We start from the raw sequence: 27,571 nt of genomic DNA, 5'->3' as shown, positions 1-27,571 counted from the left end.
CCCGCAGGAGCAGCAGGGAAGTGGCTGAGGGCTCCTCTCCCTCCCCCGCAGGCTGCTTGCCAGTGAGGGAGGGGAGAGGGGCGGAGACGAGAGGAGGAGCGAGTGAGAAGTCCGGATCCTAGGGGAAGGGGCTGGAGAGCAGAGCCAGCACTGTGATCGCTGGGCTGCAGCAGAAGTGGCCGGCCGGGGGGGGCCCTGCTGTGCGTGGGCCCAGCGCCATCGTAAATCCGGTACCGCATGTAGCAGCTCTGGAGGCGCAGGAAGCCAAGTCTCTTCGAAATTCTCATTGTCTTCAGCCAGATTGGGGCACTTGGATATATCTGAGTCAACGCTGGGCTCCTAGGTGGACTTCTTTGGGAGAGGATCCTTAACTCCCAGACTGCAATGCGGGTGTGAAGGAACTGAGATCCCCACAGCATTCGAGTTCCTTCCTACTTTCGCTTTCTAGGGTGGTGAAGGCATCGAGAGAGACATGTTGCACGCCTGACGAAAAAGAGACACCATTTTGGCAGAAATTTGGAAGCAAAGCCTGGGATTCAGCCCCTCGTCTCTGTAATTTCTCATTAATTAATTTGGCCTGAGATCATCACCGAAAATGTAAACAAACCAGAGGAGAATGGCTGAGGATTGTAGAAAACCTGGAAATGCCAGGGAGAGCTCAAAACTGTTCCAAAGATGATTTCCAAGATTCATCAGGTAGGTGACCTTCTGTCACTTGAATACAATCTCCATTGCTCTTTGATATCTCCTCGGAGACATTTATTCTTTGGGTGAATAAATAGCTGCAGAATGATCCAGTATCTAACTCTGAATATAAACTTTGCTTTTGAACTATATATTCAAAATTTTATCTGAGTTATTTTTTCCTCTCCTTTCATTGGAATTTGACATCAGACTAGTGTGGTTATTTGATTTCAGATTTTTTTGTCTTTCCTCTTTATATTTTATTCAGGAAAACTGGACCTGATCCTGCTCTCAATTCATTCTATGGGAGTCTTGCTATGAATTAACTTACTGTATATTTCTGTTTGGAAAAGTTGCAAACTCTCGCAAATACAACTTTATGGGCATCCTCTTTCTCTGTTATCTCTGTTACTTAATAATTCTGTTTATGGGACTGAATCATTTTGCCTCTGATGTGTTAAAAGAAAATAAATGGGTAAAAAACAAACAAACAAAAACAAAGAATCTCTCTCTCTCCCTCTCTCTCATATACACACTGTTTCTCATTCCTTAAAACTTTTTTCTCCACTGATGGAATTATTACCAACTTCTACACTGATATGACTTTTTTCACTGTGGATTTTGTAGGGATGGGACAAAAGCAGACTCAAAAAGGAAACGCATATTCAATTTAATTAAATGGCTATTCTATCTACATAAGATGAAAGAGTTCACTTTATAATGCATTTATTCCTTTTTTATTTAATGTGTCCTCTTTAATGTTTGACTTTAATGATTTTATGTTAGTCTCAGTGTTATGTTCACTATGATGAGTTTTCTTTCCTCCTTCTTCCTGTTGTCTAGATCAAGTTACAGTGCAGATGAAGGTTTTGTCATTCTGCTACAGCTCCAGAACCAGCTCCTCTCTCCCTGGGTTCATCATTTTCTTCCTTACTTGTTATGTTCACAGGATGGAATCAGGTAGGAATCCGTCCTGTGTCTACTGTTTCTTTGAGGATTTATTTAAGCCCCTGAAGTGTCTTAACAACATACACAACTCAAAGTGACTGGAACTACTCACAGTGTATAAACTTCACCCCACAGCAAGATCAGCACCTTCATTATCCATTGTTTGCTCTGAGTGTGTTGCTCCTGCTGCTGCTGGGTTATTTTATTTGCTCCCGGGATAGGGTACAGGTCTGTTTCTTCACATAAGTCTTTTGAAAAGATTGTCAAGGATGTCCAGAGCATTGGCTGGGCACTTGTTGAAGAGTTTAATAATAACAATAATAATTCATGTCAAGTATCAGAGGGGTAGCCGTGTTAGTCTGGATCTGTAAAAAGCAACAGAGAGTCCTGTGGCACCTTTAAGACTAACAGATGTATTGGAGCATAAGCTTTCATGGGAGCATAAGCATGCACATGCGTCTGATGAAGTGGGTATTCACGCACAAAAGCTTATGCTCCAATACTTCTGTTAGTCTTAAAGGTGCCACAGGACTCTCTGTTGCTAATAATAATTTATAATTTATGTACTTTATCTTAGAGGATTTGAGATATAACAAAGATCAGAGCCATAGTTAGTGCCCCACATGTGCACAAAAATATAATAAGAACTAGAATATTTGATGTCATGTGACTTTTTTATTGGGCCTGTTAGTTAATACATATATGTTAGGTATAGTATACACCACCTTATTATTAGGTATTATATGCAGAGTAATTCTCTCTTTACATATAGTGTTGGGAAATTAACTGAATATATTATGCTCTTCTAACAATTCTGTTCACCCATATCAAATATCCCACCAAACTTGACTAAAGTTAAGTTAGTGTTCACAATAGAAATTAGGAAGCCTATCAAAGCCAAGAGACATGAATGACTTGTCCTAGCACTGGCTGGGATGTACGTCTACCCCCACCTGGTTTGGAATGTTCTGTCCAAAACAGCGATAAGGAATGTACAGAACAAGTTAAAGGGGGGGGGGGGTTGGATGGGGTGATGTATAAAGTGCCTTTTCACTTGCAAACAACCATGGTATAAATATCAGTGGTTTGGGTGTTGTATTTTTGAAGCACACTTTCTGTGTAAGGTGAGCACACTGCAAGGTAAGAATTGCTTTCCAAAAGGAGGATATGTATGTCTCCTTTTCATAGTGTACTGTTTTGTCCTTAGGCAATAAATTTGGCAAGTTTGGTTATTTGGTCTCTTGATTATATGAAATATTGAACCACAATAGTACAACAATTGCCTAGAGCAACAGGCCTTTATCTCAGGAGCACCTTGGTGGAAGAACACCAAATATGGCCCACCAACCCTATCCTTGTTCCTGCTGAGGCCCAGCAAATCTCATGCCAATGTCAGTAAGCCTGTCAATTTGAGAGCACTTAGAAAAATGAGCTATTGAATAGCTTGTCTCAACTATACACCGAGCACATCCATTCCCAGTTCTCTGTCTCCCCAACCTTGTTATTATTGTTTTTGCTGTCCTGGTGCATTTTCCAGCAAAGTTCACAGTGATTGGACCCCCTGACCCTGTCGCTGCCATCCTGGGTCAGGAAACTGTGTTACCCTGTCACCTGTCCCCCCGGATGAGCGCTGCAAACATGGAGGTGAGATGGTTCCGATCTGAGTATTTATCCTTTGTGCACCTGTATCGTGATGGGAAGGATCAGTATGAAGAGCAGATGCCAGAATATCAGGGAAGGACGGAGCTTTTGAAAGCTGGACTCACAGATGGAAATGTTCCCTTGAGGATTCTCAATATCAGACGTTCTGATGAAGGAGAATACCACTGCTTTGTTCGAGATGGTACTTTTTACGAAGAAACTATATTGGAACTGCGGGTAGCAGGTCAGTGGTTTGTGTCAGTTTTAGCTGTGTGTGGTCTGCAGGCTTTGTTCTTTCCTATTACAACAGCTGTGACTCCCTGCTTGTGAAATATTTTGCAATAACACAGTGTATCTTAACTTTCAGCAAACAGCCACTTTCATACTAGGGAAAATATGCTGAAAACTTTCCCAACATGTTATTAAAAACATTTTTAGGATGACTAAGGCACTTTCTTGCCCAGTCTCAACTGACCCTAAAGCGTTCTTTAGTTAAGAAGGAAAAGACTTCTGGACAAATATGGCCTTCCAGTTGCTCTGCAGTCATTTCTAGGATGTGTGGCTAAGGTGGGATTGACAGACTTTTATAGCTTTCTCATTGGTTCACTGTTGGTTGTTACTCATGGGTGTAGTTAAAATCAAATGCAGTGTTCTTATTTATTGAGACTGTATGATGGTGGTGGTGGGTGTGATGGCTTCCGCCGGGGTACCATTTGTAACTGGTGTACAGCTGATCCCTCTGTCTCACCAGTCTGGGTTCCCTCTTGCACTATGATGTTGTGACAAGCTGCAAAGCCCTCCACACTTGCACTCACACCAACCTCCACAGGCAGGGACCACACCCATCTTTGTGCATGAATGCATCTGGCCAGGCACTCATGAACCAACAATAGCAAGGCTTCAGCCAAAACACCCCCCAGCTCCCCAGCCTAGGACCCTGGAGCTGTACCATCCTGCCCTGGTCAAAACCCTGACCAGTAAAGATTATTACAATTACCCTCTTCGCCCCTTCCTCGATTTGGAGAGGAATATACACAAAAACCTTTGTTAACTGAGCTGAGACTTCACTCAAACGACACTATTTTAGGTAAAAAATATATAAAATATATTTATTAACTACAGAAAGATAGATTTTAAGTGATTATAAGTGATAGCAAAGAGATCAAAGTTGATTATTAAGCAAATAAACAAAAACCCAATCTAAGCTTAATATACCACAAAGGATTTGAATCAAAAAGTGTCTCACCCTGTTAGATAGTACAAGCAGTTTATAGATGTTTCATACACAGGCAGGGTTTCCATCTTTCCAACCTGGGACCATCACTTCCCCAGTTCAAAGTCTGTGCTCTTCCAGAGGTATATCCAAGTGTTGAGTTGTGGGGCAAGTGAGGCCCATTGGTGATGTCACTTCCCCCTTTTACAGTTTCTTTCATACAGCGGGAACCCCTTTGTTCCAAGCCAAGTTCCCAGCCTAGTTTGTGGGAAAATACAGGTGTCAAAATGGAATTCAGTATCATGGGTCTAGTCACATGCCCCTGAATGCTTGATGAGTCATGGCAGCCATTATCCATAGGCTGTCTGAAGTGTCCCCCAGTGAGGACAAGACTTTTCCATGGCCCATTGTTTTCGCTGATGGGCCATTAGCACTGTCTAGCTTCTTCACTGTTGTACCTGAAAGGCTAGTTGTGTGTGTTACCCAGAACAAGCACATTTGAAATACAGATGCATAGTCAATATTAATAACTCCAGATACAAAAATGATACAGGCATACAAATACGATAAACATTCAGCCAATCATAACTTTTACATTGACACCTTACTTGATACTTCTTGTACAAGATGCAACATAATTTACCATAATCATATTACTGTGGTGGATATGGAGTGCAGAGTGTCCTAGTGGGGAGGGGAAATTATGCATTTATCACTCTTAGACAAGACTGAGCATTTTTCCCCTGCTGCTTTAACACTTTCACCATGAACCAATTAGATTTTTTAAAAATAAATATATCTATCCAATTCCCTAATGATCAGATTTTCTAAAGTTCAGATCCTATTCAGTTATCTACATTGTAATATCTCCAAAGGTGTCAGCACTCAGTTACGCCTGTGTTGAGATGACAATATGTCCCACTGACTCAGTGAAACTATTTTAAATATTTGTTCAAATTTGTGTGTGTCCATGAGTATTGGGATTTCAGACATTCCAGTATTCATTTATCCCTTCTACTGACTACCCGCATGAATTAGTGCTGTTTAGTGTGAGTAAGGGATTCACAAACTGTCCCTTCTGCTTTATTAACAAATGGAATTGACACCTTTATGTATTTCCCCTTAGGTCTGGGCTCTGCTCCTCTTATCTCTGTGGAGGGTCACCAAGATGGAGGGATTCGGGTGGTTTGTCAATCAGCTGGTTGGTACCCAGAGCCTGAAGTGCTGTGGAAAGATCTCAATGGGCAACATTTACCATCACTCTCTGAAACAACATCCCAAGGGGATAACGGCCTGTTTGAAACAGAAACTGCTCTCATTGTAAAAGAACATTCAAACCAAAACTTGTCTTGTTGCCTCAGGAACACCGTTCTCAATCAAGAAAAGGAATCAGCAGTTTATATAGCAGGTCAGTTACCATCCAAATCCCACACTGAACTCACCACCACTAGAAACGAAACAAAACATAGGAAGAAAAGAACTGAAACATCTGTGGTGGATATTTCATAATCCATGCACAAACACAGAAGATAGTGTCTTTACAGGATTACATTTTAAGCAATTTGATTCCCTTAATTGTGAGTATTCAGACTATGAACATTTTGAATTTCATGTAAATTTAATTTTAAATTCGACTTTCCTCATATTCTAGTGCGCACACACACACACACACTCCAACCTTTTTGAGAGGGAACTTTCACTCAATCCACCGATGCAGCAGGTTCCTGTAACCTTAAATTCACCTTAATGGTTTTTTTGAATGTGGTAAATTTTGTACTCTGGCTTGACTGTGATCTGTAGAGCCCTGTAAACCCCCAGATATCTGCTTTATATCCGCAGATATCCTCATTTTGGGGGATTGCAGATTGGATGCGGATACCAATTTTGTATCCACACAGGGCTCTAGTGATCTGTTCACTTCACCAACTTCATTACTTTTGTGAAATGTCACCTAAGTCATGTGATGTTGTTTTTACTGACATTCAATGGGATTTGCGCTCCTTAATTTACTTTTGGCCGGATCCACAAAAGGACTCATTTTACCCCTTGTCTACACACAAAGGATGTACTGATTAACTAGTTAATGGATGACACCCGCTTGTGTGAACACTTCTTGTATAAGTTTCAGAGTGCCCTAAATAGATTTAGCTTCAATCAGTTCCTTATCGACTTCAGCTAAATGGAGATAGAGCACTAAGAAGCTGATTTATGGTTTAAGGTTTTGTTCATCAATTTATTTAAATTGGTGCAATGCTCCTACGTTGTCAACTCTTGAACCAATTGAAGAATGACCCCATAAGAGGGTTGCCCCCGGTTCACTAAATCAGAGCACATACCATGTGCGGAAAAGACATTAGGCACATTTGAAAATTCCATCCTGTTTAGATGACCAAATCACTGTGAAAACAAGAACAGCAAATGGAAATTAGTTAATTTGCTGCACAAGTGTGCAGACAATTATGATTATGTTTTTTCCCAATATTAGGGGGTAACTGTGGATTTTTCAAAAATATGCTAATTAAACTGGCAGTTTCTGAATATTGCTTACTGCTAAGAGCCAAATTCTTTTCTGGTATAACCCTGTTAGAGTCAATGGGGTTTTATGAGCTGAGAATTTGCCTCTGATCTCTGTGGCCCTCTGAATAGCAATGAATCAAATCAGGGCTGAGTTTTCAAGGATAAATCAGTGGTAAAGCTGTGTTGATTGGAGCCGTATTTAAAAACAGTTTCTGATCTTTTGTGTAGTGTAGACATGGCCATTCTTTCACTCTTAGCTCACGCAATTCCTGCTGGGCACTATTTATGTATTTGTATGAAAAAAAATCTGCTTTTAGTCACCACTTCCAAACTAAGGCAAGCCCTGGGTGTTTTGTTTTTCAGATTCCTTTTTCCCGAGGGTGAATCCCTGGATGGTGGCTCTGAGTGTGATCCTGGTGGTTTTGTTTGGTTTCATTGGCCTCGCTGTTTATCTGTTTAAAATGAAAGGTAAATATCAGAGGGAGAAATATACTGAAATGTAACCCTTCTGCCCATCTAAGTTGGCAGCAACAAGGGCCGGGTTCTGTATCTAGGGGTTCTGTTTCAATAACGCAATGCAAAACCGGCTCGAGCCCCCACCCAGTGACCTGGGACAATTACATACCACCCCCTGGGCGCCTCTAGGAGGCAATACTTCCCCTCCCGCAAGCGTAAACTTGCAGCTTTGGGACAGGAGATTCAGACTCTGGATCTGTGTCTGAAGCCAAACGGCAGTGTCTGGCTCAGCAAGACAGGGTGCTGGAGTCCTGAGCTGGCAGGAAAAACAGAAGCAGGGGTAGTCTTTGCACATCGGGTGGCAGCTCCCAAGGGGGTTTCTGTGATCCAACCCGTCACAGTGGCGTAGTCGAGCAGGGTCTGTGCACAGCTGATTGCTTTGAGATACCGGTAGTGATTTTAAGTGAGTTTTAAGTGTGGTGGCTGGAGAACAGACAAAGTGGTTACTGGTTTGTTATTTTCTGTTTGCTTATTTCGGGAAAGGGAAGTAGGGACAGAAAAGGAAGCAAAATAAGTAAGAATGAAGATCAAAAGAAGCTAAAAGTACACAAGTTGCAAATTGCCCAGAAAGACTGAACAATGGGCACTGGGAATGTCTCTGTTAACTAAGAAGCCCCTGAGCTCAGTGCATCTCAGTTTCAGTGAACTGCAGATGGGTGTGGCCCAACCTCTGTCTGTGCTGAAGCTGACTGGGGTGTCTAATTTAGCAAGACAGGAGTGGAGGGGTGCCTGTTCTGGCAGGAGGGTGTTCTCTGTGGTATCCCAGCTTATCAAGTGATGGTCTCAAGGGAAGATAAATGGAAATTGATGTACAATTTGCCTGGGGAAAGCCTGACCTGGAAAAAGAAAAGGCTGCCCACCAGCCTGGACTTAAGAGACAAAGCAATTAAGACCCAGAAGCATGACCTGGCTGTAATGGAGTGGAACAGGTGCACAGAGACATGTATCCTGGAGCTGGAAGTTGGGGTCCTGGTGACTGCTGCGGTGGGAACAAACCCCAAGGACTCTAGCTGGAAGCAAACCCAACCTGAGTGAAAGGGGGGGGATTTTGCTGGCCAGCGAAAGGTCCCTCATAGCTGGAAGCTGTGAGCCTACAGCTGGGTCAGGGTCTCTTTCCCTTTTGGGGGACACAGGAGTGTCTGCCCCATAGGGGAGCCCAAAAACGAATTTTAGGTATACTGCCTCCGCCATGGTCAGTGTCCAAGTCTCTGGCAGTAAGTTCAGGAGGAGGCTGTGACGTTGTGCAGTCTATATGGTTTTATAAAAACTTGATAATAAGTCAATATAATGTAACTGAGATAGTTTTAGAGAAAATACGGTAATAAGTGAATGTAAGTAACTGGGATATGCCTCATGCAAAAGGTCTCTTGTAAGGTATCATTACAAAGCTTATAATCTACTGAGTGTGATCATCTGATTTGTATAAATGTACCACTCTTGTATCTAAAACTAGAAATATAAAATGTAACTCTGAGGGCCTATTGTAATTGTGTAAAGTGTGGACCATTAATGATGGTTTGGAATCTTGATGACTCCCATTGTCTGCAGATGGCTGTATTTACCTGTGAGTCTTCCTGTATATGTGTGTGCTGGCAAGTGAGTAATGAAGTCTTGCAGTGACATGTGATCATGTCACCTGAACTGGAATCCATCTTTAACCTGGTGCTTTTCCAGTGAGGGGGGGTGGAAACCCAGAGAGACAAAGAGTTCCCGCCTTATGCAAAAGATATATAAAGGGGGGAAGAGAACAGAGAGAGGGAGAAGCCATCATGAAGAATCCCCTAGCTACCACCTGAGCTGCAACAAGAGCTGTACCAGGGGAAAGAATTGTGCCCAGGCCTGGAAGGTGTCCAGTCTGAGAAAAACTTACTGAAGCATCTCTGAGGGTGAGATTATCTGTATTCAGTTTGATTAGGCATAGATTTGCGCATTTTATTTTATTTTGCTTGTGACTTACTTTGTTCTGTCTGTTACTACTTTGAACCACTTAAATCCTACTGTCTGTATTTAATAAAATCACCTTCTATTTAGTAATTCACTCAGAGTATGTATTAATACCTGGGGGAGCAAACAACTGTGCATATCTCTCTATCAGTGTTATAGAGGGTGAACAATTTATGAGTTTGCCCTGCATAAACTTTATGCAGGGTAAAACGGATTTATCTGGGTTTAGACCCCATTGGGAGTTGGGCATCTGAGTGCTAAAGACAAGCACGCTACTGCAAGCTGTTTTCAGGTAAACTTGCAGCTTTGGGACAAGTGATTCAGACCCTGGGTCTGTCTGGAGCCAGACGGGAGTGTCTGGCTCAGCAAGACAGGGTGCTGGAGTCCTGAGCTGGCAGGGAAAGCAGAAGCAGGGGTAGCACGGAGTCTGAGTGTAACAGAAAATGTTTAATAACATGAGGTAAACGACATCAGCATTAAATCGGAAAAACAACACAAACAGGCGTCATGAGCAAAACCCCACCCCAGCAAATTGGGCTGTGTCCTTTCTCTTTGGTGATTCTTGGGTTGCTGGTTTCAAGAACCAAAGTCGCAAAAGTCCAACAACCCCAAAGTCTCTTGGGTCCAGCAACCCAAGGATCACCAAAGTCCCAAAAGTCCAATAACCCCAAAGTCTCTTGGGTCCAGCAACCCAAGAATCACAAAAGTCCCAAGAGTCCGACAACCCCCCCAAAGTTTCTGTCCCTGATCAGTGCAGCCCCAGAGTTCAAAAGGGGGTGGGGTGAGCAGGGTGTTAAGGGGCACCTTACATGATCTGAGGTCAACCGGCTGCTTCTCCGTGGGGTTCCACCGCAGCCTTCACCACTGACTGCTCCACTCCACCCACAGTCCCACTCCTGCCGTCCCATGAACTGCTCTGGCAGCTGCTCCGCTCCGCTCCGCTCCCCAACCTGTGAGCCGCTCCGCTCCCCCCCACTAAGCTTAGCAATATAGCTTCAGGCTCCCCCACTAGTTAATACAGTCTCAGTGATCTCAGCTCTTAAATAGCTTTAGCTCTTAGTGATTTCAGCTCTTAGTAGTAGGGGAGCCCCAGTGCTGGTGCACTATTGGCCCAAAGTGAACTCAGTTAAGCAGCCTGTAACTCCATTAGACTCCTAACGGAATCAAAGTTAGCTCTGACATTCAACAGTGGAGAGAGGAGGTAGTGCAATTGGTGTTTCAAACCCTCAAAGAGGGCCCATACCATCAGATATAAATTAGAGAATTTTTTCACTTCAAGGTCCCAGAAGCAAAGGCAAGGTTTTCATCCCGAGGCCAAAAGACCAAAAACATCAAGACACTTGATCACAGCCTTGGATAGACCAAGAGACTACTAACACTTGGACCACAGCTCAAAGAGCCAGAAAGCTGTCCCCCTCCTCTCTCAATTCACTGGGTTTTGTAACCCATGCCCCTTGTCAAGCAAGTGCTACTTAGGTAATGGGGAAGGACTCACTCAGTCCTTCTGTCATACAACAGTTCCACTGGCCTTGATTCACAGAATCAGGGTAACAAAACTTTATTCTTCCTGCCCCAATAATAGAGAAACTGGGGATCCCACACCAGCCAAAGTAACCACTTTGAGTTGCTGTTGTTTCATGCCAGGCGAGTGGGTGTGCCTATGCAAACCAGATCAGCCCCTGGAGTTCTTTTCCACACTCGCCATAATTCACCACCAGATGTCAGGGTAGAGCTCATCCTGACTCTGCTTACACTGTAAATAAAGGTTTTTTTCTAATAAATAAATAAGGGCAATTTAGGGATTTAACAACATGAAAAGAATGTGTGATCTGCTGACCTGGTCTTAAATAAAGAAGAATGGATGTGAATGTATTGATAGAGGGTGGGGGCAGAGGTGCAGAGGAGAGTCTGAGACAATAGAACGGAATCGGATCATAGCAGATACGTCTCTGTTCTGCTTGGTCCTCCATCTCCCTCTCTTCCCAGTTCTCAGGCAGCTATTGCTTTCTGTCTCTGGTCCCACTTGAGAGACGGTTCTGCAAAGCCGAGCCTCTCATATTTCACCTCATCTCTCTCGCTCTCTCTCTCTCTCTTTTTTGTTTTTTTGCTAATAAAGTGTAATGCACCTCGACATTACAGTGATAGGCCGTATAGACATGCCCCTGTTGTAAATCAGTAAAAACCATACCCATGATCATATAACTCAGACACAGCTGTCCATGCCCTGCTGAACTTCATCCATAAAAAATACCAGCCCAATTTCCAAATAAATTGGACTTTTCCCTCCATGCTCCTAATGAGTTTTGTACCTATAGGATGTAGCCTTTTAACTCTGTTTCATAAAGCAAGGCAATGAGAATAATTTATATTTATTTCTGTACTTTTCAGAGAAACTTACTGAAGAAGTTGGTAAGTTTCAATGTCCCTTTTTCCACAAATACAATTGTTGACCACAGACACACAGCTGTATATAGATTTGTTGTTTTCTCTGATTTATTTTTACTTCTCTGTGTTTGTCGGGTTGAGGAGGGTTGATGTGTGTGTAATAGGTTGGACCATTTTAGGGCCTGTTTGGATGTTTCCAGAGACCCATTCCCCTTAAAAGTCCTTCCAAATAGGGGGTTGGATTTACATAGCTACATGTCTGAGGGATGTAAGTTTTCAGCACAGATAAGCCCTCAGTCTCAGAGTCTTTCAAAAGAATCTACAGAGGTCTGGCTTGTTCAGGAAGGTGTGATGAAGTGGGAATTTTCTGCAATATTTTTATGAAACCTGTGTGTACCTCAGTTTCTGCTATATGGGCATTGTTGCCCAATGGGGGGAAAAGTCTGTTTGCTCTCTGGGCAGGCTAGGCGACATAAAGTATGGGTGTTGCTTAGCTGTCTGGGCCTTAGTCCCCATATCAATGGACACAGAAGTGAAAGTGGGCCGATGTGGGCCAGTGCGGCTCTCTGGTAAGAGCCGGCTGTCAGACCGGACTGCACACAGCTGACTTCCCCCCCCCCCGCCCCTGTCAGCTGATGGCGGGGAGGGGCTCAGGGCACCCCAGGAGATTAGCAGGGGTGGGGACCTGGTGCCTGTTGGTGCCTGCTTCTTTGTGGAAGGGACAGGGCAGCCCATTAGGGTTTGGAATTTTTCCAACAAAGGTTGTAGCTTCCCCTCCCCAGCCCCACAGAATACCCTAAGTAAGTTGTCTTCCTCCAAGTGGCTCTGTTGCAAGAATCAGCTCCCCTGAGTTCCAGCAGCCTTCCTCCTGGTCGCTGCCCCCTCCTGTGACAACCTCTCCCTTGGAAGATCATGGGAGGGGGCTCAGGGCAGGAGGTTGGGGGTGCAGGTTCTCAGAGGGAGTTAGGGTGCAGGAGGGGGCTCAGGGCTGGGACAGGGGGCTGTGGTTTAGGGCGCTTACCTGGGACAGCTCCCTTTTGGTGGCGCAGGCCCCAGGGAGGGGGGGCAGGTGGCTCCCTGCACTGTCCTGTGCTCGCATGCAGGCACCGCCCCCCACAGCTCCCATTGGCTGTGATTCCTGGCCAATGCAAGCTGTGGGGGCGGCGCCTGCAACTGAAGGAAGCACGCGGACAGAGCTTCCCGGCACTCGCAGCTCCAGCCCAGCGTGGGAGTGGAGAATGGCATGCCAGTGCGCAGATCCACCTCCCTGCCAATGCCAGGCTGGGCTAGAATGCAGGGACTTTAGTGGCTGCAGCCCACAGCCCCGGGCTAAGGGGGCCCCGCAAAAATATCTGCACTTTTGGTGGTCTGGAGATCTTTTTGTGGGGCCCCCGTTTGCCTTGGGCCCTGGGCTGCAGCCACTAAAGCCCCTTTCTTAATCCGGCCCTGAGCAGGTGCAAGGCAGGGTCCCTGCCAGCCCCCATGGGGAGAAGGGAGGAAGCCCCACCCAGCCCCGCTCTGCCCCCAACCCAGATCCAATCCTATCTGCAGCTGTGCTCCGCCCCCTAACCCCCCATCAAGCTGTGGCTCATGCCACAGTTCCAGTCCTCTCCTTGCTCCGCCCCCAGGCCAGTTCCTACCAAATTCCCTCTCCTCCCCCAAGCCAGCTCTGCCTCTAGCCCCAACTCCTCCCCCATCCCCAGTTCTGCACCCAGCTCCGCCTTCACCCAAGAGCCACTGCTGAGCCAACTGTGTAGTAATGGGGTGGGGGGGCACAGATAGATTCCATTACTCAAGAGGGGAGTGATGGGAAAAGTTTGGGCACCACTGGTCTTGTCTGATTTCCTGAAGAATAGAAGTAATCTGTCTTAACTGGCATAGTGATGATAAAGAGAAATAAAACTTAAGAAAAGCAAAACACCTAACAAACATTTTGTGTCTGTCTGTTTGAATTTTTAGGCAAACGAGATATAGAAATTGGTAAGTGTCATTCTCCATCCTCTGAAAAGGATTTTTTTTTTTGTAATTGGATCTTCATGTGGCAGTTTGTTTAAATATTGTGGAGTTCGCTGTAAAATTTAACTTCTACAATTTTGTTGTAATATGAAACCTCTTTTTTTGTTTACTTGCTTTTTATTCTTATTCTTTTGTGGAAGGGTTAGTGTAATTGTATCAAATGTGGGGAAACACTAAAGTGGAGAGATTTCATACCAAAACTAATTTGAAAAACTGATATGCAATAGAGTCACAGAGTTTAAGATCAGAAGGGACCACTGGATCCTCCTGTCTGATGTCCTGAAGATGTTGATTTCTCTCAGCCTTTTCTGTCATATTGATGATCAAGAGAAATAAAACATAAGAAAAGGGAAATGCCTAAAAAATACCATTTATTTCTCTTTCATTTTCAGAGAAACGAGATAACGAGATAAGTAAGTATCATTATTCTTCCTCTGAAAAGAAACTTTTTGTACCAGTTTGGAGTCTCATGTGGGATCTTGTTTAATTGTGATGGATGTGTTTGCTTTTAAATTTAAGTCTTAAAATTGTTGCAGTAGAGAACCTTTTTCATTTGTTTGCTTCATGCTTTTCATTATAGTTATTATCATTCTTTTCATGGTGTTTGTAGGGTTTTTGAATGAAACTTCATGAATTGTGGAGAAAGACTAAAGTGGATGAATTTCACACTAAAAGCTAATTTGAAAAATTGATAAGCAATATAATAATAGAATCACAGAGTTTAAGATCAGAAAGAATGACTGGCTCCTCTTGTCCAGTGTTCCAAAAGCTGTGGGTGTGCCCTGCTAGGAGTGCACGAAGGAACGTTACGGGGAGGGGGTACATGGCAGGGCCCTAGGGAGCTGCCATGGGGCATGGGGAGGTAGTGCCACCCTGCCCCTCTCTGCCCGAACTCCAGCTCCAATCCCATCCCAGCTTCGCTCGGTCCCCTGCTCCACCCCCAGCCCAGGTCTGGCCCCAGCTGCAGCTCCACTCCACCTCCTGCTCTTCCCCAGCCCCTGCTCCACTTTTCCCCCAGCCCAGCTCCCACCCCAATTGCAGCTCCACTCCCCCGCCTGCCCTGCTTCCACCCCAACTCTGCCCTCAATCCCTCGCCACCCCCAGCCCAGCTCCACCTTTATTTCCAGCTCCTCCCTTAGGAGGGGGCAGTCAGGGGACAAGGAGCGGGGGGGGGTTGGGAGTTCTGGGGGGGGCTGTCAGGGGGCAGGTGTGGGGAGAGGGATCGGAGCAGTCAATGGGACAGGGAGCAGAGGGGTTTAGCTGGGTCGGGAGTTCTGCGGGGGGGCTGTCAGGGGGTGGGGAGTGGTTGGATGGGGCGTGGGAGTCCCAGGGGTCTGTCTGGGGGTGGGGGTGTGGATAAGGGTTGGAGCAGTCAGGGCACAGGTAGGGGGTAGGGTCCTAGGTGGCCAGTTAGGATGCGGGGGAGGGTCTCAGGAGGGGGCAGTCAGGGGACAAGAGGCAGGGAGGCTTAGGTAGGGGGTGAAGTCTTGGGGGGGCAGTTAGGGGCAGGGGTCCCAGGAGGGGGCAGTCAGGGGACAAGGAGCGGGGGGGGGGAGGGTTGGGAGTTCTGAGGGGGGCGGGAAGTGGGTGGGGCAGGGGCGGGGCCAGGACAGGACAGGGGCGGGGCTCCGCCTGTCCTCTTTTTTGCTTGCTGAAATATGGTAACCCTAGTCTAGTCTGATCTCCGTAAGAGGAGTTTGAGTCTTAACTGTCATATCGATGATAAAGAGGAGTTTCCCTTTTCTTGTTTTATTTCTAACAAACAATCTGGGTATTTCTGTTTAATTTTTAGGCAAACAAGATATAGAAATTGGTAAGTGTCATTATCCTTCCTCTGACAAGGATTTTTTTTTTATAAGTGGATCTTCATGTGGGAGTTTGTTGAAATGATTTGGAGTTGTTTAATATTAAATTTAACTTTTACAATTTTGTTGCAATACGAAACCCCTTGTTTGTTTACTTGCTTTTTATTATTATTCTTTCTTGTGGGCTTTAATGTAATTGTATAAAATGTGGGGAAGCGCTAAATCTGGTAGATTTCACACCAAAATCTAATTTGAAAAACTGATAAGCAATAGAGTCACAGAGTTTAAGACCAGAAGAGAGCCCTGGATCCTTTTGTTTGATATCCTGAAAAGGAGGTTGATTTCTCTCAGCCTTCACTGTCATATTGATGATAAAGAAAAATAAAATCTAAGGAAAGGGAAACACCTAACAATAATATCGGTTTATTTCTCTTTAATTTTTAGAGAAACGAGATAAAGAAATAAGTAAGTAATCCTTCCTATGACAAGAAACTTTTCGTACCAGTTTGGATTCTAGTGTGGGAGTTTGTGTAGCAGTGGTGGAGTGTTTGATTTTAAATTTAACTTAAAATTGCTACAGTAGGAAACCTTTTTTGTTTGCTTACTTTGTTATTATTATCAGTCTTTTGGTAACGTGTGTGGGGAATCAACTTTAATATAGCTTTATAAAATGTGGGGAAAGACTAAACTGGATGAATTTCACACCAAAAGTTAATTTGAAAAATTGATAAGCAATACAGTTATAGAGTCATAGTGTTTAAGACCAGAAGGGATGACTGGATCCTCTAGTCCAGAGGTCTGCAGACTGTGGGGCAGGCCCCTGGGGCATGTGGAGGAATGTTCAAGCGGGCGCAGGGCTGGATTAACTCTTCTGGGGGCCCAGGACTATTTGAGTTTGTGGGGCCCCCTAGGCTCCGGGATAGAGCCAAAAATGTGTGATTCAGAATGCTGGAGGTGGTGGTGGATTGGGGCAGAGGGTGGGTGTGGAAGAGGGTGAGGGCTCCAACTTGGTGTGTAGGCTCTGGGGTATGGATGGGGATGAGGGCTTTCGGATCAGGGCTGGCTCTAGGCACCAGCGCTCCAAGCATGTGCTTGGGGTGGCACTTTCCAAGGGGCGGCACTCCAGCCCCCCCGCTTTTTTCCCTTGGGGCGCAAAAAGCCGGGAGCCGGCCCTGAACCAAGATGTTCCCTGTCAGCTGAGGCTTTCAGGCTGAGTTGGAACTGACACTGCAGTTCTGGCTGCAGTCGCTAGATGGCGCTCACGGCAGCCGGAGTCGCACAGGCTGGACGGCAGTTCAGGCTGCCCGGCCGCTGGAGAGCCGGAGCGTCATCCCCGGAGCTGAGCCCGGCTGCGGCGGCGAGAGGGGCTCAGCTCCGGGGGATGATGCTCCGGCTCTCCAGCGGCCGGGCAGCCTGAACTGCAGCCCAGCCTGGGGGTGAGGAGCCGGGGAGGGGGGAGGGAAGTGGGGCCCGGATGCAGGGAGGGGGGAGGGGTCCTGCCGCCGCTGCTGCTCTGAGTCTCCCCAGGGCGGCGCGGCGTTTCCCCGCCCGAGGGGGCTGTGCAGGCGCTGCCGGGCTGGGCAGGGGGCGCGGATCCCGGCTCGCGCGCTGACAGGGCGAGTGGCTGGGCAGCCCGAGCTGCCAGGGAGCTGCTGCCGCCCAGTGGCGTAGCCAGGTCCTAAGTGCAGGGGGAGCAAACCTAAAAAAGTTGCTCCCCTTGGCTCCTCCTCCGGCTGCTCAGCGCCTCCCCCCCACTGGCTCCTCCGGCCACGCTGTGGCCATGCTGCACCCCCCACTCGGAGGGGCTCGGTCTGGGGAGAGGGGGCCGCGTCGGGCTGGTGGCGAGGCCTAGCTGGGGCTGGCGGCTCCTCACGGCGGATCAGGAGGCACAGCCTTCGGGGAGGCCGGAGGGCTCCTCATGGCAGAGGAGGGGGGAAAGCCGCACCGCTCCGGCTGCGTTCCGGGAACCGGGGCCGCCGCCCTGGGGCCCGAACCGCTGGGGCTAGGGGTGCTCGGCCGGTGCCGCTCGGCCAGGTCCGGAACTGGGGCTGTCATCCTGAGGCCAACGCCGGGCCGGGCCGGAGCCGAGCCGGACCGGAGCCGCCAGGGCCGGGAGCAGGCCGGCACGCTTGGCCGGAGCCGCCAGGGCTGGGGCCAGCACCGAGCCAGTCCGGAGCCTCCGTGGTCGGGGCCGAGCCGGACCGGAGCCGCCAGGGCCGGGAGCAGGCCGGTGCGCTTGGCCGGAGCTGCTGGGGCTGGGACCGGGCCAGCGCCCCAGGGCCCGAGCTGAGCCGGGGCCGCTGGGGCCGGCCGGAGCCGCTTGGCCCGGGGCCAGAGGGAGCCGCTCGGCTAGGGCTGGACTGGGCCGCGCCGCACCTCCCCGGAGCCCTCCTTCTCGTGTCCCCCCCCACTGCCCCAGCTTACCTGCTGCTGCCGGCCTGCCCCTGCTTGTTTTCAGTCTTCCTGCGAACATGTGATTCGTGGGAAGCAAGGGAGGGGGAGGAGCAGGGGGGAGGAGCGTTCAGGGGAGGGGAGGAGGGGGACATGAGCTAGGGGAAGGGTGCACAGCTGCAGGGCCCTTTTAGGCTCAGCTTTTGAAAAATGTGATGAGGGTAAGCAGCTGCTTCCCCTGCACCCGACTAGCTACACTAGTGCTGCCACCCCCTCCTGCCCCCGGACCCAGCCCACTGCGCACCTCCCCCAGCCTCAGCCCCACGCTGCCTGCCCTGGGCAGGGAGAGGCAGAGCCTGGCTCCGAGCAGGGCAGCGGGGGATACTGCCCTGCCGGGGGATCCCTGCGGCTCAGGCACCTGGGGTTCAGTGTCTGTCCTCTCAGCTCTGCCTGCATGGGGCTGGGGAAGCAGCTGTCAGCGCCTGCCCCTCTCAGCCCTTGCACCCCTCATCCCGCTCGCAGCCCCTCCACTTGTACCTTCCCCCATCGCTCCTTCGCCGCACCCCTTCCCCTTGTACTCTCCCTTCACCCACACGTCTCCCCTTGTACCCTCCCCAGCCCTCTCCTCCCCCCTTCCCCACACCTCTTCTCCCACAACCCTCCTGATACCCCCTCTCCTCCTCCACCCGCTTCCGCGAGTACATCACACCCCGCCTCTCTGCCAGTGTAGAGCCCCCAAGCGCCCCCACACCCGCTCCTCTGCCTGAACCCTCTTTACTAGCTCCCCATCCCTTTCTGGGTACAAGGTTTGAGGGTTAGTCCCTTTGCCTTCTATGTGCATTTGGAGCACTAAAGATGGGGTTGCGGGGGCGAGATTTATACTAAAGTGAAATAAAAATAGGAGAAATGGTTTGATCCCTACTGCAAGTGTAAACAGGGATTGCCGTGGTGAACGAGGAGGTCACGTTTGGGGAGGGGAGCCCAGGGCTGGGGCAGCAGGGGGTGCGGGTGCGGGGGGGGAAGAGAGATCCCAGGGCTGGGGTGGCAGGGGGTGTGTGTGGGGGGAAGAGAGATCTCAGGGCTGGGGCGGCTGTGGGTGGGGGAGGGCACTGATGGGGGGGGAGAGCCTAGGGCTGGGGCGGGGGGCAGCCAAATTTTTTTTTTGCTTGGGGTGGCAAAAAAAAGCTAGAGCTGGTCCTGATTGTGAGGAACCTGCTACGCTAGGAACTCCCTCCCCGCTGCACATCCCCGTCCCGGGCCAGTGAGGAGGCAGGGCCCAGAGCCAGGGAGTGGCTGGTTCTTCGAGAAACAGCAGCAGGGAAGCCAGGCGCAGCAGGGAGAAATCCCCAGGGAACTGCAGACTGGGCAGGCTCCAGGAGGGAGGAGCTGGGAAATTGCTGGGGTGGGGGAGGGGAACAGGGTGTGTGCGTCAGTTCCCACTCAAGAGGAGGAGGTTCCAGTCTTGAATATAACCAGCTCCTGGCCCCGCGCTGATTCATTGTTTCCAGCAGCGTCGCCTGTGGTTATGAACAGAAGCGCTGCAAGCCCAGGACGGGATCAGGGCTCTGAGCTTCTCTCCGCTCCGGACTGGATGCAGGGCCGGCTCTAGGCACCAGCGCTCCAAGCATGTGCTTGGGGCAGCACTTTCCAAGGGGCGGCACTCCAGCCCCTCCCCCCCCCTTTTCCCCGCCTAGGAGCGCAAAAAGCCGGGAGCCGGCCCTGAACCAAGCTGTTCCCTATCAGCTGAGGCTTTCAGGCTGCGCTGGACCTGACGCTGCAGTTCTGGCTGCAGTCACTAGATGGCGCTCATGGCAGCCGGAGTCGCACAGGCTGGACGGCAGTTCAGGCTGCCCGGCCGCTGGAGAGCCGGAGTGTCATCCCCGGAGCTGAGCCCGGCTGCGGCGGCGAGAGGGGCTCAGCTCTGGGGGATGATGCTCCGGCTCTCCAGCGGCCGGGCAGCCTGAACTGCAGCCCAGCCTGGGGGTGAGGAGCCGGGGAGGGAGGGAGGGAGGTGGGGCCCGGGATGCAGGGAGGGGGGAGGGGTCCTGCTGCTGCTCTGAGTCTCCCCCGGGCGGCGCGGCGTTTCCCCGCCCGAGGGGGCTGGGCAGGCGCCGCCGGGCTGGGCAGGGGGTGCGGATCCCGGCTCGCGTACTGACAGGGCGAGTGGCTGGGCAGCCCGAGCTGCCAGGGAGCTGCCGCCGCCCCCTTCTGCCCCCGGACCCAGCCCACCGCGCACCTCCCCCGCCTCAGCCCCGCGCTGCCTGCCCTGGGCGGGGAGAGGCAGAGCCTGGCTCCGAGCGGGGCAGCGGGGGATACTGCCCTGCCGGGGGACCCCCACAGCTCGGGCACCTGGGGGTCAGTGTCTGTCCTCTCGGCTCTGCCTGCACGGGGCTGGGGAAGCAGCTGTCAGTGCCTGCCCCTCTCAGTCCTTGCTCCCCCCATCCCGCTCGCAGCCCCTCCACTTGTACTTCCCCCCATTGTTCCTTCACCGCACCCCTTCCCCTTGTACTCTCCCTTCACCCACACCTCTCCCCTTGTACCCTCCCCCAGCCCTCTCCTCCCGCACCTCCCCTTCTCCTGCACCTCTCATCCCGCAACCCTCCTGATACCCCCTCTAATCCTCCACCCTCCTCCGCGAGTACATCACACCCCGCCTCTCTCCCAGTGTAGAGTCCCCAAGCGCCCCCACACCCGCACCTCTGCCTGAACCCTCTTTACTAGCTCCCCATCCCTTTCAGGGTACAAGGTTTCAGGGTTAGTCCCTATGCCTTCCATGTGCATTTGGAGCACTAAAGATGGGGTTGTGGGGGACGGGGGGGTGAGATTTATACTAAAGTGTAATAAAAATAGGAGAAACAGTGTGATCCCCACTGCAAGTGTAAATGGGAATTGCTGTGGTGAACGAGGAGGTCACATTTGGGGGGGGAGCACCCGGCAAATGTGGGGGGAAGAGAGAGCCCAGGACAGGGGGTGTGGGAGGGCACTGGTGTGGGGGGAGAGCCCAGGGCTGGGGTGGGGGGCAGCCAAAATTTTTTTTGCTTGGGGCGGCAAAAAACCTAGAGCCGGCCCTGTTTCGGATGCAGGGGGGGCTCCAGGTGGTACCAAGCCTATGAGGAGAGGCTGAGGGAACTGGGATTGTTTAGTCTCCAGAAGAGAAGAATGAGGGGGGATTTGATAGCAGCCTTCAACTACCTGAAGGGGGGTTCCAAAGAGGATGGAGCTCGGCTGTTCTCAGTGGTGGCAGATGACAGAACAAGGAGCAATGGTCTCAAGTTGCAGTGGGGGAGGTCCAGGTTGGATATCAGGAAAAACTATTTCACTAGGAGGGTGGTGAAACACTGGAATGCGTTACCTAGGGAGGTGGTGGAGTCTCCTTCCTTGGAGGTTTTTAAGGCCCGGCTTGACAAAGCCCTGGCTGGGATGATTTAGCTGGGAATTGGTCCTGCTTTGAGCAGGGGGTTGGACTAGATGACCTCTTGAGGTCCCTTCCAACTCTGATATTCTATGATTCTATGATTGGGCTGGGAGAGGGCTCAGGGCAGGAGGTTGGGGGTGTGGGGTCAGGGAGGGAGTTAGAGTATGGGAGGGGGCTCAGGGTTGGGGTGGGGGTGGGGTCTGGGAGGGAGTTAGAGTGTTGGAGGGGGCTCAGGGCAGGAGGCTGGGGGTGCGGGTTCTCGGAGGGAGTTAGGGTGCAGGAGGGGGCTCAGGACTGGGACAGGGGGCTGTGGTTTGGGGCGCTTATCTGGGACAGCTCCCTTTTGGTGGCGCAGGCCCCAGGGAGGCGGGGCAGGTGGCTCCGTGCGCTGTCCTATGGTCGCATGCAGGCACCGCCCCCCACAGCTCCCATTGGCTGTGACTCCTGGCCAATGCAAGCTGTTGAGGCGGCGCCTGCAAGTGAAGGAAGCGCGCGGACTGAGCTTCCCGACACTCGCAGCTCCAGTCCAGCGTGGGAGTGGAGAATGGCATGCCAGCGAGCAGATCACCTCCCCGCCAATGCCAGGCTGGGCTAGAATGCAGGGGCTTTAGTGGCTGCAGCCCACGGCCCCGGGCTAAGGGGGCCTCACAAAAATATCTGCACTCTTGGTGGTCTGGAGATCTTTTTGCGGGGCCCCCGTTTGCCTGGGGCCCTGGGCTGCAGCCCCTAAAGCCCCTTTCTTCATCTGGCCCTGAGCAGGTGCAAGGCAGGGTCCCTGCCAGCCCCCATGGGGAGAGGGGAGGGAGCCCCACCCAGCCCCGCTCTGCCCACAGCCCAGATCCAATCCCATCTGCAGCTGTGCTCTGCCCCCTAACCCCCCATCAAGCTGTGGCTCTGCCACAGTTCCAGTCCTCCCCTTGCTCCGCCCCCAGGCCAGTTCCTACCAAATTCCCTCTCCTCCCCCAGGCCAGCTCTGCCTCTAGCCCCAGCTCCTCCCCCATCCCCAGTTCTGCACCCAGCTCTGCCTTCAGCCCAAGAGCCACTGCTGAGCCAACTGGGCAGTAATGGGGGGGGGGCACAGACAGATTCCATTACTCAAGAGGGGAGTGATGGGAAAAGTTTGGGCACCACTGGTCTTGTCTGATTTCCTGAAGAATAGAAGTAATCTGTCTTAACTGGCATAGTGATGATAAAGAGAAATAAAACTTAAGAAAAGCAAAACACCTAACAAACATTTTGTGTCTGTTTGAATTTTTAGGCAAACGAGATATAGAAATTGGTAAGTGTCATTCTCCATCCTCTGAAAAGGATTTTTTTTTTTTTTTTGTAATTGGATCTTCATGTGGCAGTTTGTTTAAATATTGTGGAGTTCGCTGTAAAATTTAACTTCTACAATTTTGTTGTAATATGAAACCTCTTTTTTTTGTTTACTTGCTTTTTATTCTTATTCTTTTGTGGAAGGGTTAGTGTAATTGTATCAAATGTGGGGAACCACTAAAGTGGAGAGATTTCATACCAAAAGCTAATTTGAAAAACTGATAAGCAATAGAGTCACAGAGTTTAAGAGCAGAAGGGACCACTGGACCTCTTGTCTGATGTCCTGAAGAAGATGTTGATTTCTCTCAGCCTTTTCTGTCATATTGATGATCAAGAGAAATAAAACATAAGAAAAGGGAAATGCCTAAAAAATACCATTTATTTCTCTTTCATTTTCAGAGAAACGAGATAACGAGATAAGTAAGTATCATTATTCTTCCTCTGAAAAGAAACTTTTTGTACCAGTTTGGACTCTCATGTGGCTGTTTGTTTAATTGTGGTGGGGTTGTTTGCTTTTAAATTTAAATTTTAAAATTGTGGCAATAGGAAACATTTGTAGTTAGTTTGTTTGCTTTTTTATTATTATTATCATCATCATCATCATCATCATCATTCTTTGGGGGTTTGTTTGTTAATATAACTTTATAAAATGTGGGGAAAGACTAAACTGGATGAATTTCACACTAAAAGCTAATTTTAAAAATTGATAAGCAATACAGTAGTAGAGTAGGTAATGGGCAAAAAAATATGGCCCAGGAGGAATTGTGCGAAGGCACTGGTGGACTATCAGCACCTGAGATGATTAACCTCCCTTCACACTGCAAAGTGGGCATGTAACCAACCTGAATTAAAGTGGTACCTGGGCTACAGCCTATACCCAAAGTCTTGCCAGCTAACCTGGGTGCAAAGCACCACCAAACTTGAGTCAGATTTTTTGTGCTGGCACATTAAACAGGTTGGGGCAACAGCCAGATAAGATCCTGAGCTAACTGCAGTGAAGATCCACCCTGGGAGAGAAACACTCATGCAGTCCAGTGGAGGTTGTGATGAACTTATAACTTTCTTTTTCCCTCAGTGTATTAGTTTGTACAATATTGAATCATGCAATACATGTTCAGATCTGCTCTCATCTCTAATTATGTGGCTGGTTTTAGGGTGGAGAAGATCTGTGGCACCTATAGAAGAAGGTAATTAAAGATTATATTTTATCAATGTCCAAATATTTGTTCCGATGAGGCAATGTGCCTCTTTTTCTTTCTATGTGGGAGTAGAGGCGATAGTTCAGGGCAGACCTCCCCAGCACCCTTCATTTCACGGCACATCACAAGGTGAGACGGGGTTTGTGCCTATGTCCTACCACACCATAATGAATCTATAGCATATTGCATCTACTCTTCCTGCCTCTTCACGGCCCGCATATGCACTGCACCCTGCAGAGATGTGTGACAGCAGCTGCCACCCAATGCACAGAACCAGTGGGACATGCACCTCCGCAGCCACTTCTCCAGGGGGAGTTTGTTCTATCTTCCTGCGCTGATGTCCGATCTCCAGTGTCCCTTTGTTTCTTTCTTCATTTTTTCCCCTCTGAAGAAAGCCAGGAGCTCTGCAGTCACCCCACACTGACGGGGTGATCAGGGACTGTGTGTGAGACCCTTGCTCCAGTCTCAAGCAGAGGAACAGAGCCTTGATCACAGACAGGGGCTCCCCTGGCTCCATTATACAGATCTGGGAAGCTCCTGTGATCAACACTGTGAGCTCAGGGCCGGCTTTAGGCCGATCCAGCTGATTCAGCTGAATTGGGCCCCGCGCTAAGAGGGCCCCGCGCCGCAGCTCTCCACCCCGCCCCCAGCTCATTTCCCCCTCCTCCCCTCCCCTGAACGCTCCTCCCCCTGCTCCTCCCACTCCCCTACTTCCCGCGAATCAGAGGTTCGCGGAAAGTCTGAAAAGAAGCAGGGGCAGGCAGGCAGCACCAGGTAACCTGGGGTAGCGGGGGGGTGCGGCGCGGCCCAGTCCAGCTCCGGCCGAGCAGCTCCCTCCGGCCCCAGTTCCAGCCAAGCGCGCCGGCCCGGCTCAGCTGCGGCCCCCGCGGCTCGGCTTGGCTCTGGCCCGGCCCCTGCGGCACGGCTCGGGTCTGGCTCGGCTCGGGCCCAGCCCCAGCGGCGCGGCTCAGCTCGGGACCGGCCCGGCCCCCACGGCCTGGCGCGGCGCAGCTCAGCTCGGGACCGGCCCGGTCCCCGCGGCACGGCCCCCGCGGCACGGCTCGGGACCGGCACGGCCCCTGTGGCCCGGCGCGGCTCAGCTCAGGACCGGACCGGACCGGCCCCCGCGGCCCGGCGCGGCTCGGCTCGGCTCGGGACCGGCCCGGCCCCCGCGGCGTGGCTCCGGTCGCCGACTGGCTCCAGGCCGGACCCAACCTCCGCAACCTCAGCTGGAGCTCCGGCTGGAGCATGGCTCCATTCCTGGGGGCGGGGCTTGCAGCAAGCCCCGGCCCCAGGAATTGGGCCCCGTTCTTGCTAAAGCCGGCCCTGTGTGAGCTTGTCTGTTTTCTCCTCTCTCCATCCACCATGACCCCAGCATAGTCTTGTCTCTGGTAAACAGGACATCACTTTAGTCTCCCCATCACTAGCATGACCCTCTCCCTCTTTCCACCAGCCACCTATTCTGTACCTCCTCCCTAGTGGCGGATCTGCCACTGGGACAATGGGGCCTGTGCCCAGGGGCTCCGGAAAAATGGGCGTCTCTGTGCCCCAACCCGCTCTGCCTGCCCAGTGCTCCTGCCAGAGAGTGGGGTCAGGGCTCGGGGGCTTGCCCCACTCCCCCATTCGCCCAGAACTCCAGCCATGGAATGGCATCAGGGTGCGGGGTAATTTCCCAACAGGAGTAGGGGGGGTTCTGCAGGCAGAAGGGGTGGGGAGGGGCCCTCACTTGCTGTGGCCCATGGCCCCACAAAACCTTAATCTGTCCTGGCTCCCCTCACACTCGTAGCTTCCACCATGAACCCGCTTCCTTTGTTTAGCCCCTCAGTCCCTGCCCCAGGATAATGTACTTTGTGCTGCGACTGCTGCCCAGCAGTGACATTCTGGGCAGGTTCAGTCCTGGTACCATTTGGCCTGTTGCAGTCCCAGCTGTGACATTTCGGAGCAGGCCAGGTGTGGTGGGGAGTCCCCATAGCAAAGTCCAGCACAGGGGCAGCTGGGACACAGAGAGATTTAAGGTGGGAGGGGGAGGGGAGCTCTGTCAATGTTCACTGAGTTTTACCATCTGCTGGGGCTCCCAGAGTCTCTAGTCCCCTCCCCGGGGAGAGGTGGGGGCAGGAGGGGAAAGATTCTGAGTCCCAGGCCTGGCCCACCTGATACTTTCACCCTGTCACTGACCCATCTCTGCCAGTGAGTGACTCTCCCCAGCTCTGTGCTGAGATCTCAGAGCTGACGGGTAAATCCTGGAGGAAGGAGATTCTCTGAGTCACTCCCCAGCTGGGGCAGATTCTGTCACTGTCACCATCAAACCCTCCCCCAGGGCCCAGCTCTGCCCCTCATGCTCTGATTCTCTCTCCCCAGCGAATGTGACTCTGGATCCAGACACGGCTCATCCCGAACTCATCCTGTCTGAGGATCGGAAAAGTGTGAGACGGGGAGACACACGGCAGGATCTGCCCGACAACCCTGAGAGATTTGACACTGAGCGCTGTGTGCTGAGCTGTGATGGATTCACCTCGGGGAGACATTGCTGGGAGGTGGAGGTGGGGGGTGGGCAATTCTGGGCTGTGGGGGTGGCCAGAGAGTCTGTGAGGAGGAAGGGACAGATCAGCCTCAGCCCTGAGGGGGGGATCTGGGCTGTGAAGCAGGGCTGGGATCAATTCTGGGCTCTCACCTCCCCTGAGACCCCCCTGCTCCTGCCCCGGGACCCCAGCAGGATCCGGGTTTGTCTGGACTGTGACCGGGGGCAGGTGACATTTATCGATGCTGGTGACGAGGCCCCGATCTTCACTTTCCCGCCAGGCTCAGTCCCTGGGGAGAGAATCCGACCCTGGCTCCGGGTGTGGCCGGGATCCCAGCTCAGCCTGTGTCCCTGAGACATGCAGCAGAGGGGGGGACCAGAAATCAGTCTCTCTAGCCTGACACACCCCAGTCTCTATGACTGTGGAGGACTCCCATCTACCCAGCCCCTGGCTCCTCATCTCTATCACCTGTGGAAGCCCCTCCCCTTCCCTTCCCTTCCCTTCAGCCCCAGGGATGGGAGGGGGAGGGGGAAGAACCCCTGGGGCTGCAGGAGGAGCAGAGGGTCCCTGAGGGGCAGAGATGGGGGCTGGGCAGGGGGCAGAACTAACAGCCGGGCTGGGGACAGGCAGACGTGGGGGTGGCAGGGACACAGAATGAATCAATCAGGGTTTGGGGGGTTGGGGAGAAACAGCAGCTGGGAGCGTTTTGTACAGATCTGTGGGATTAGATCTCACTGGGGTCTCCCAGCCAGAGCTCCTGCCGCAGGGGCCAAAGTCACGTCAGGACAACTGGTAACACTGTAATGGTCAAACACACACACAGGATGGGGGATGGGTAAGAGGTGCAGATTGATGGAAACACCATGTTACTGAAAGTGAGACTGTATCTCATTAATTCTCTATATTAATTCCTGGACATTGGTGCTATTTTAGTGCCATTAAGAAAACTGTTCTCAGTAGCTGGGGAATCTCCTTGCCATGCTGTGGTTATTAAGGCTCCTTCTCGGCTCTGTTTACTTAGCACCTCTAGTTACTTACTGTAAATAAAACATTACAAACAA

At 50.8% G+C, this 27,571-nt stretch overlaps 1 protein-coding gene across 1 annotated transcript; it reads left to right on the top strand.

The window, feature by feature from the left end:
• Positions 1-27,571, top strand: LOC101942192 (butyrophilin subfamily 1 member A1-like). Its single transcript, XM_065564566.1, has 14 exons — positions 1-696; positions 1,528-1,644; positions 3,170-3,517; positions 5,613-5,894; positions 7,367-7,471; positions 11,852-11,872; positions 13,808-13,828; positions 14,257-14,277; positions 15,657-15,677; positions 16,114-16,134; positions 22,734-22,754; positions 23,192-23,212; positions 23,947-23,979; positions 26,350-27,571. The coding sequence occupies exons 1-14, from the start codon at positions 645-647 to the stop codon at positions 26,862-26,864; spliced, it is 1,599 nt and encodes a 532-aa protein (XP_065420638.1). The 5' UTR covers positions 1-644; the 3' UTR covers positions 26,865-27,571.

This window comes from Chrysemys picta, chromosome 12 (assembly GCF_011386835.1).
Source record: "Chrysemys picta bellii isolate R12L10 chromosome 12, ASM1138683v2, whole genome shotgun sequence".
Lineage (NCBI taxonomy): Eukaryota > Metazoa > Chordata > Testudines > Emydidae > Chrysemys > Chrysemys picta.
This window is presented reverse-complemented; position numbering and strand designations above follow the sequence as displayed.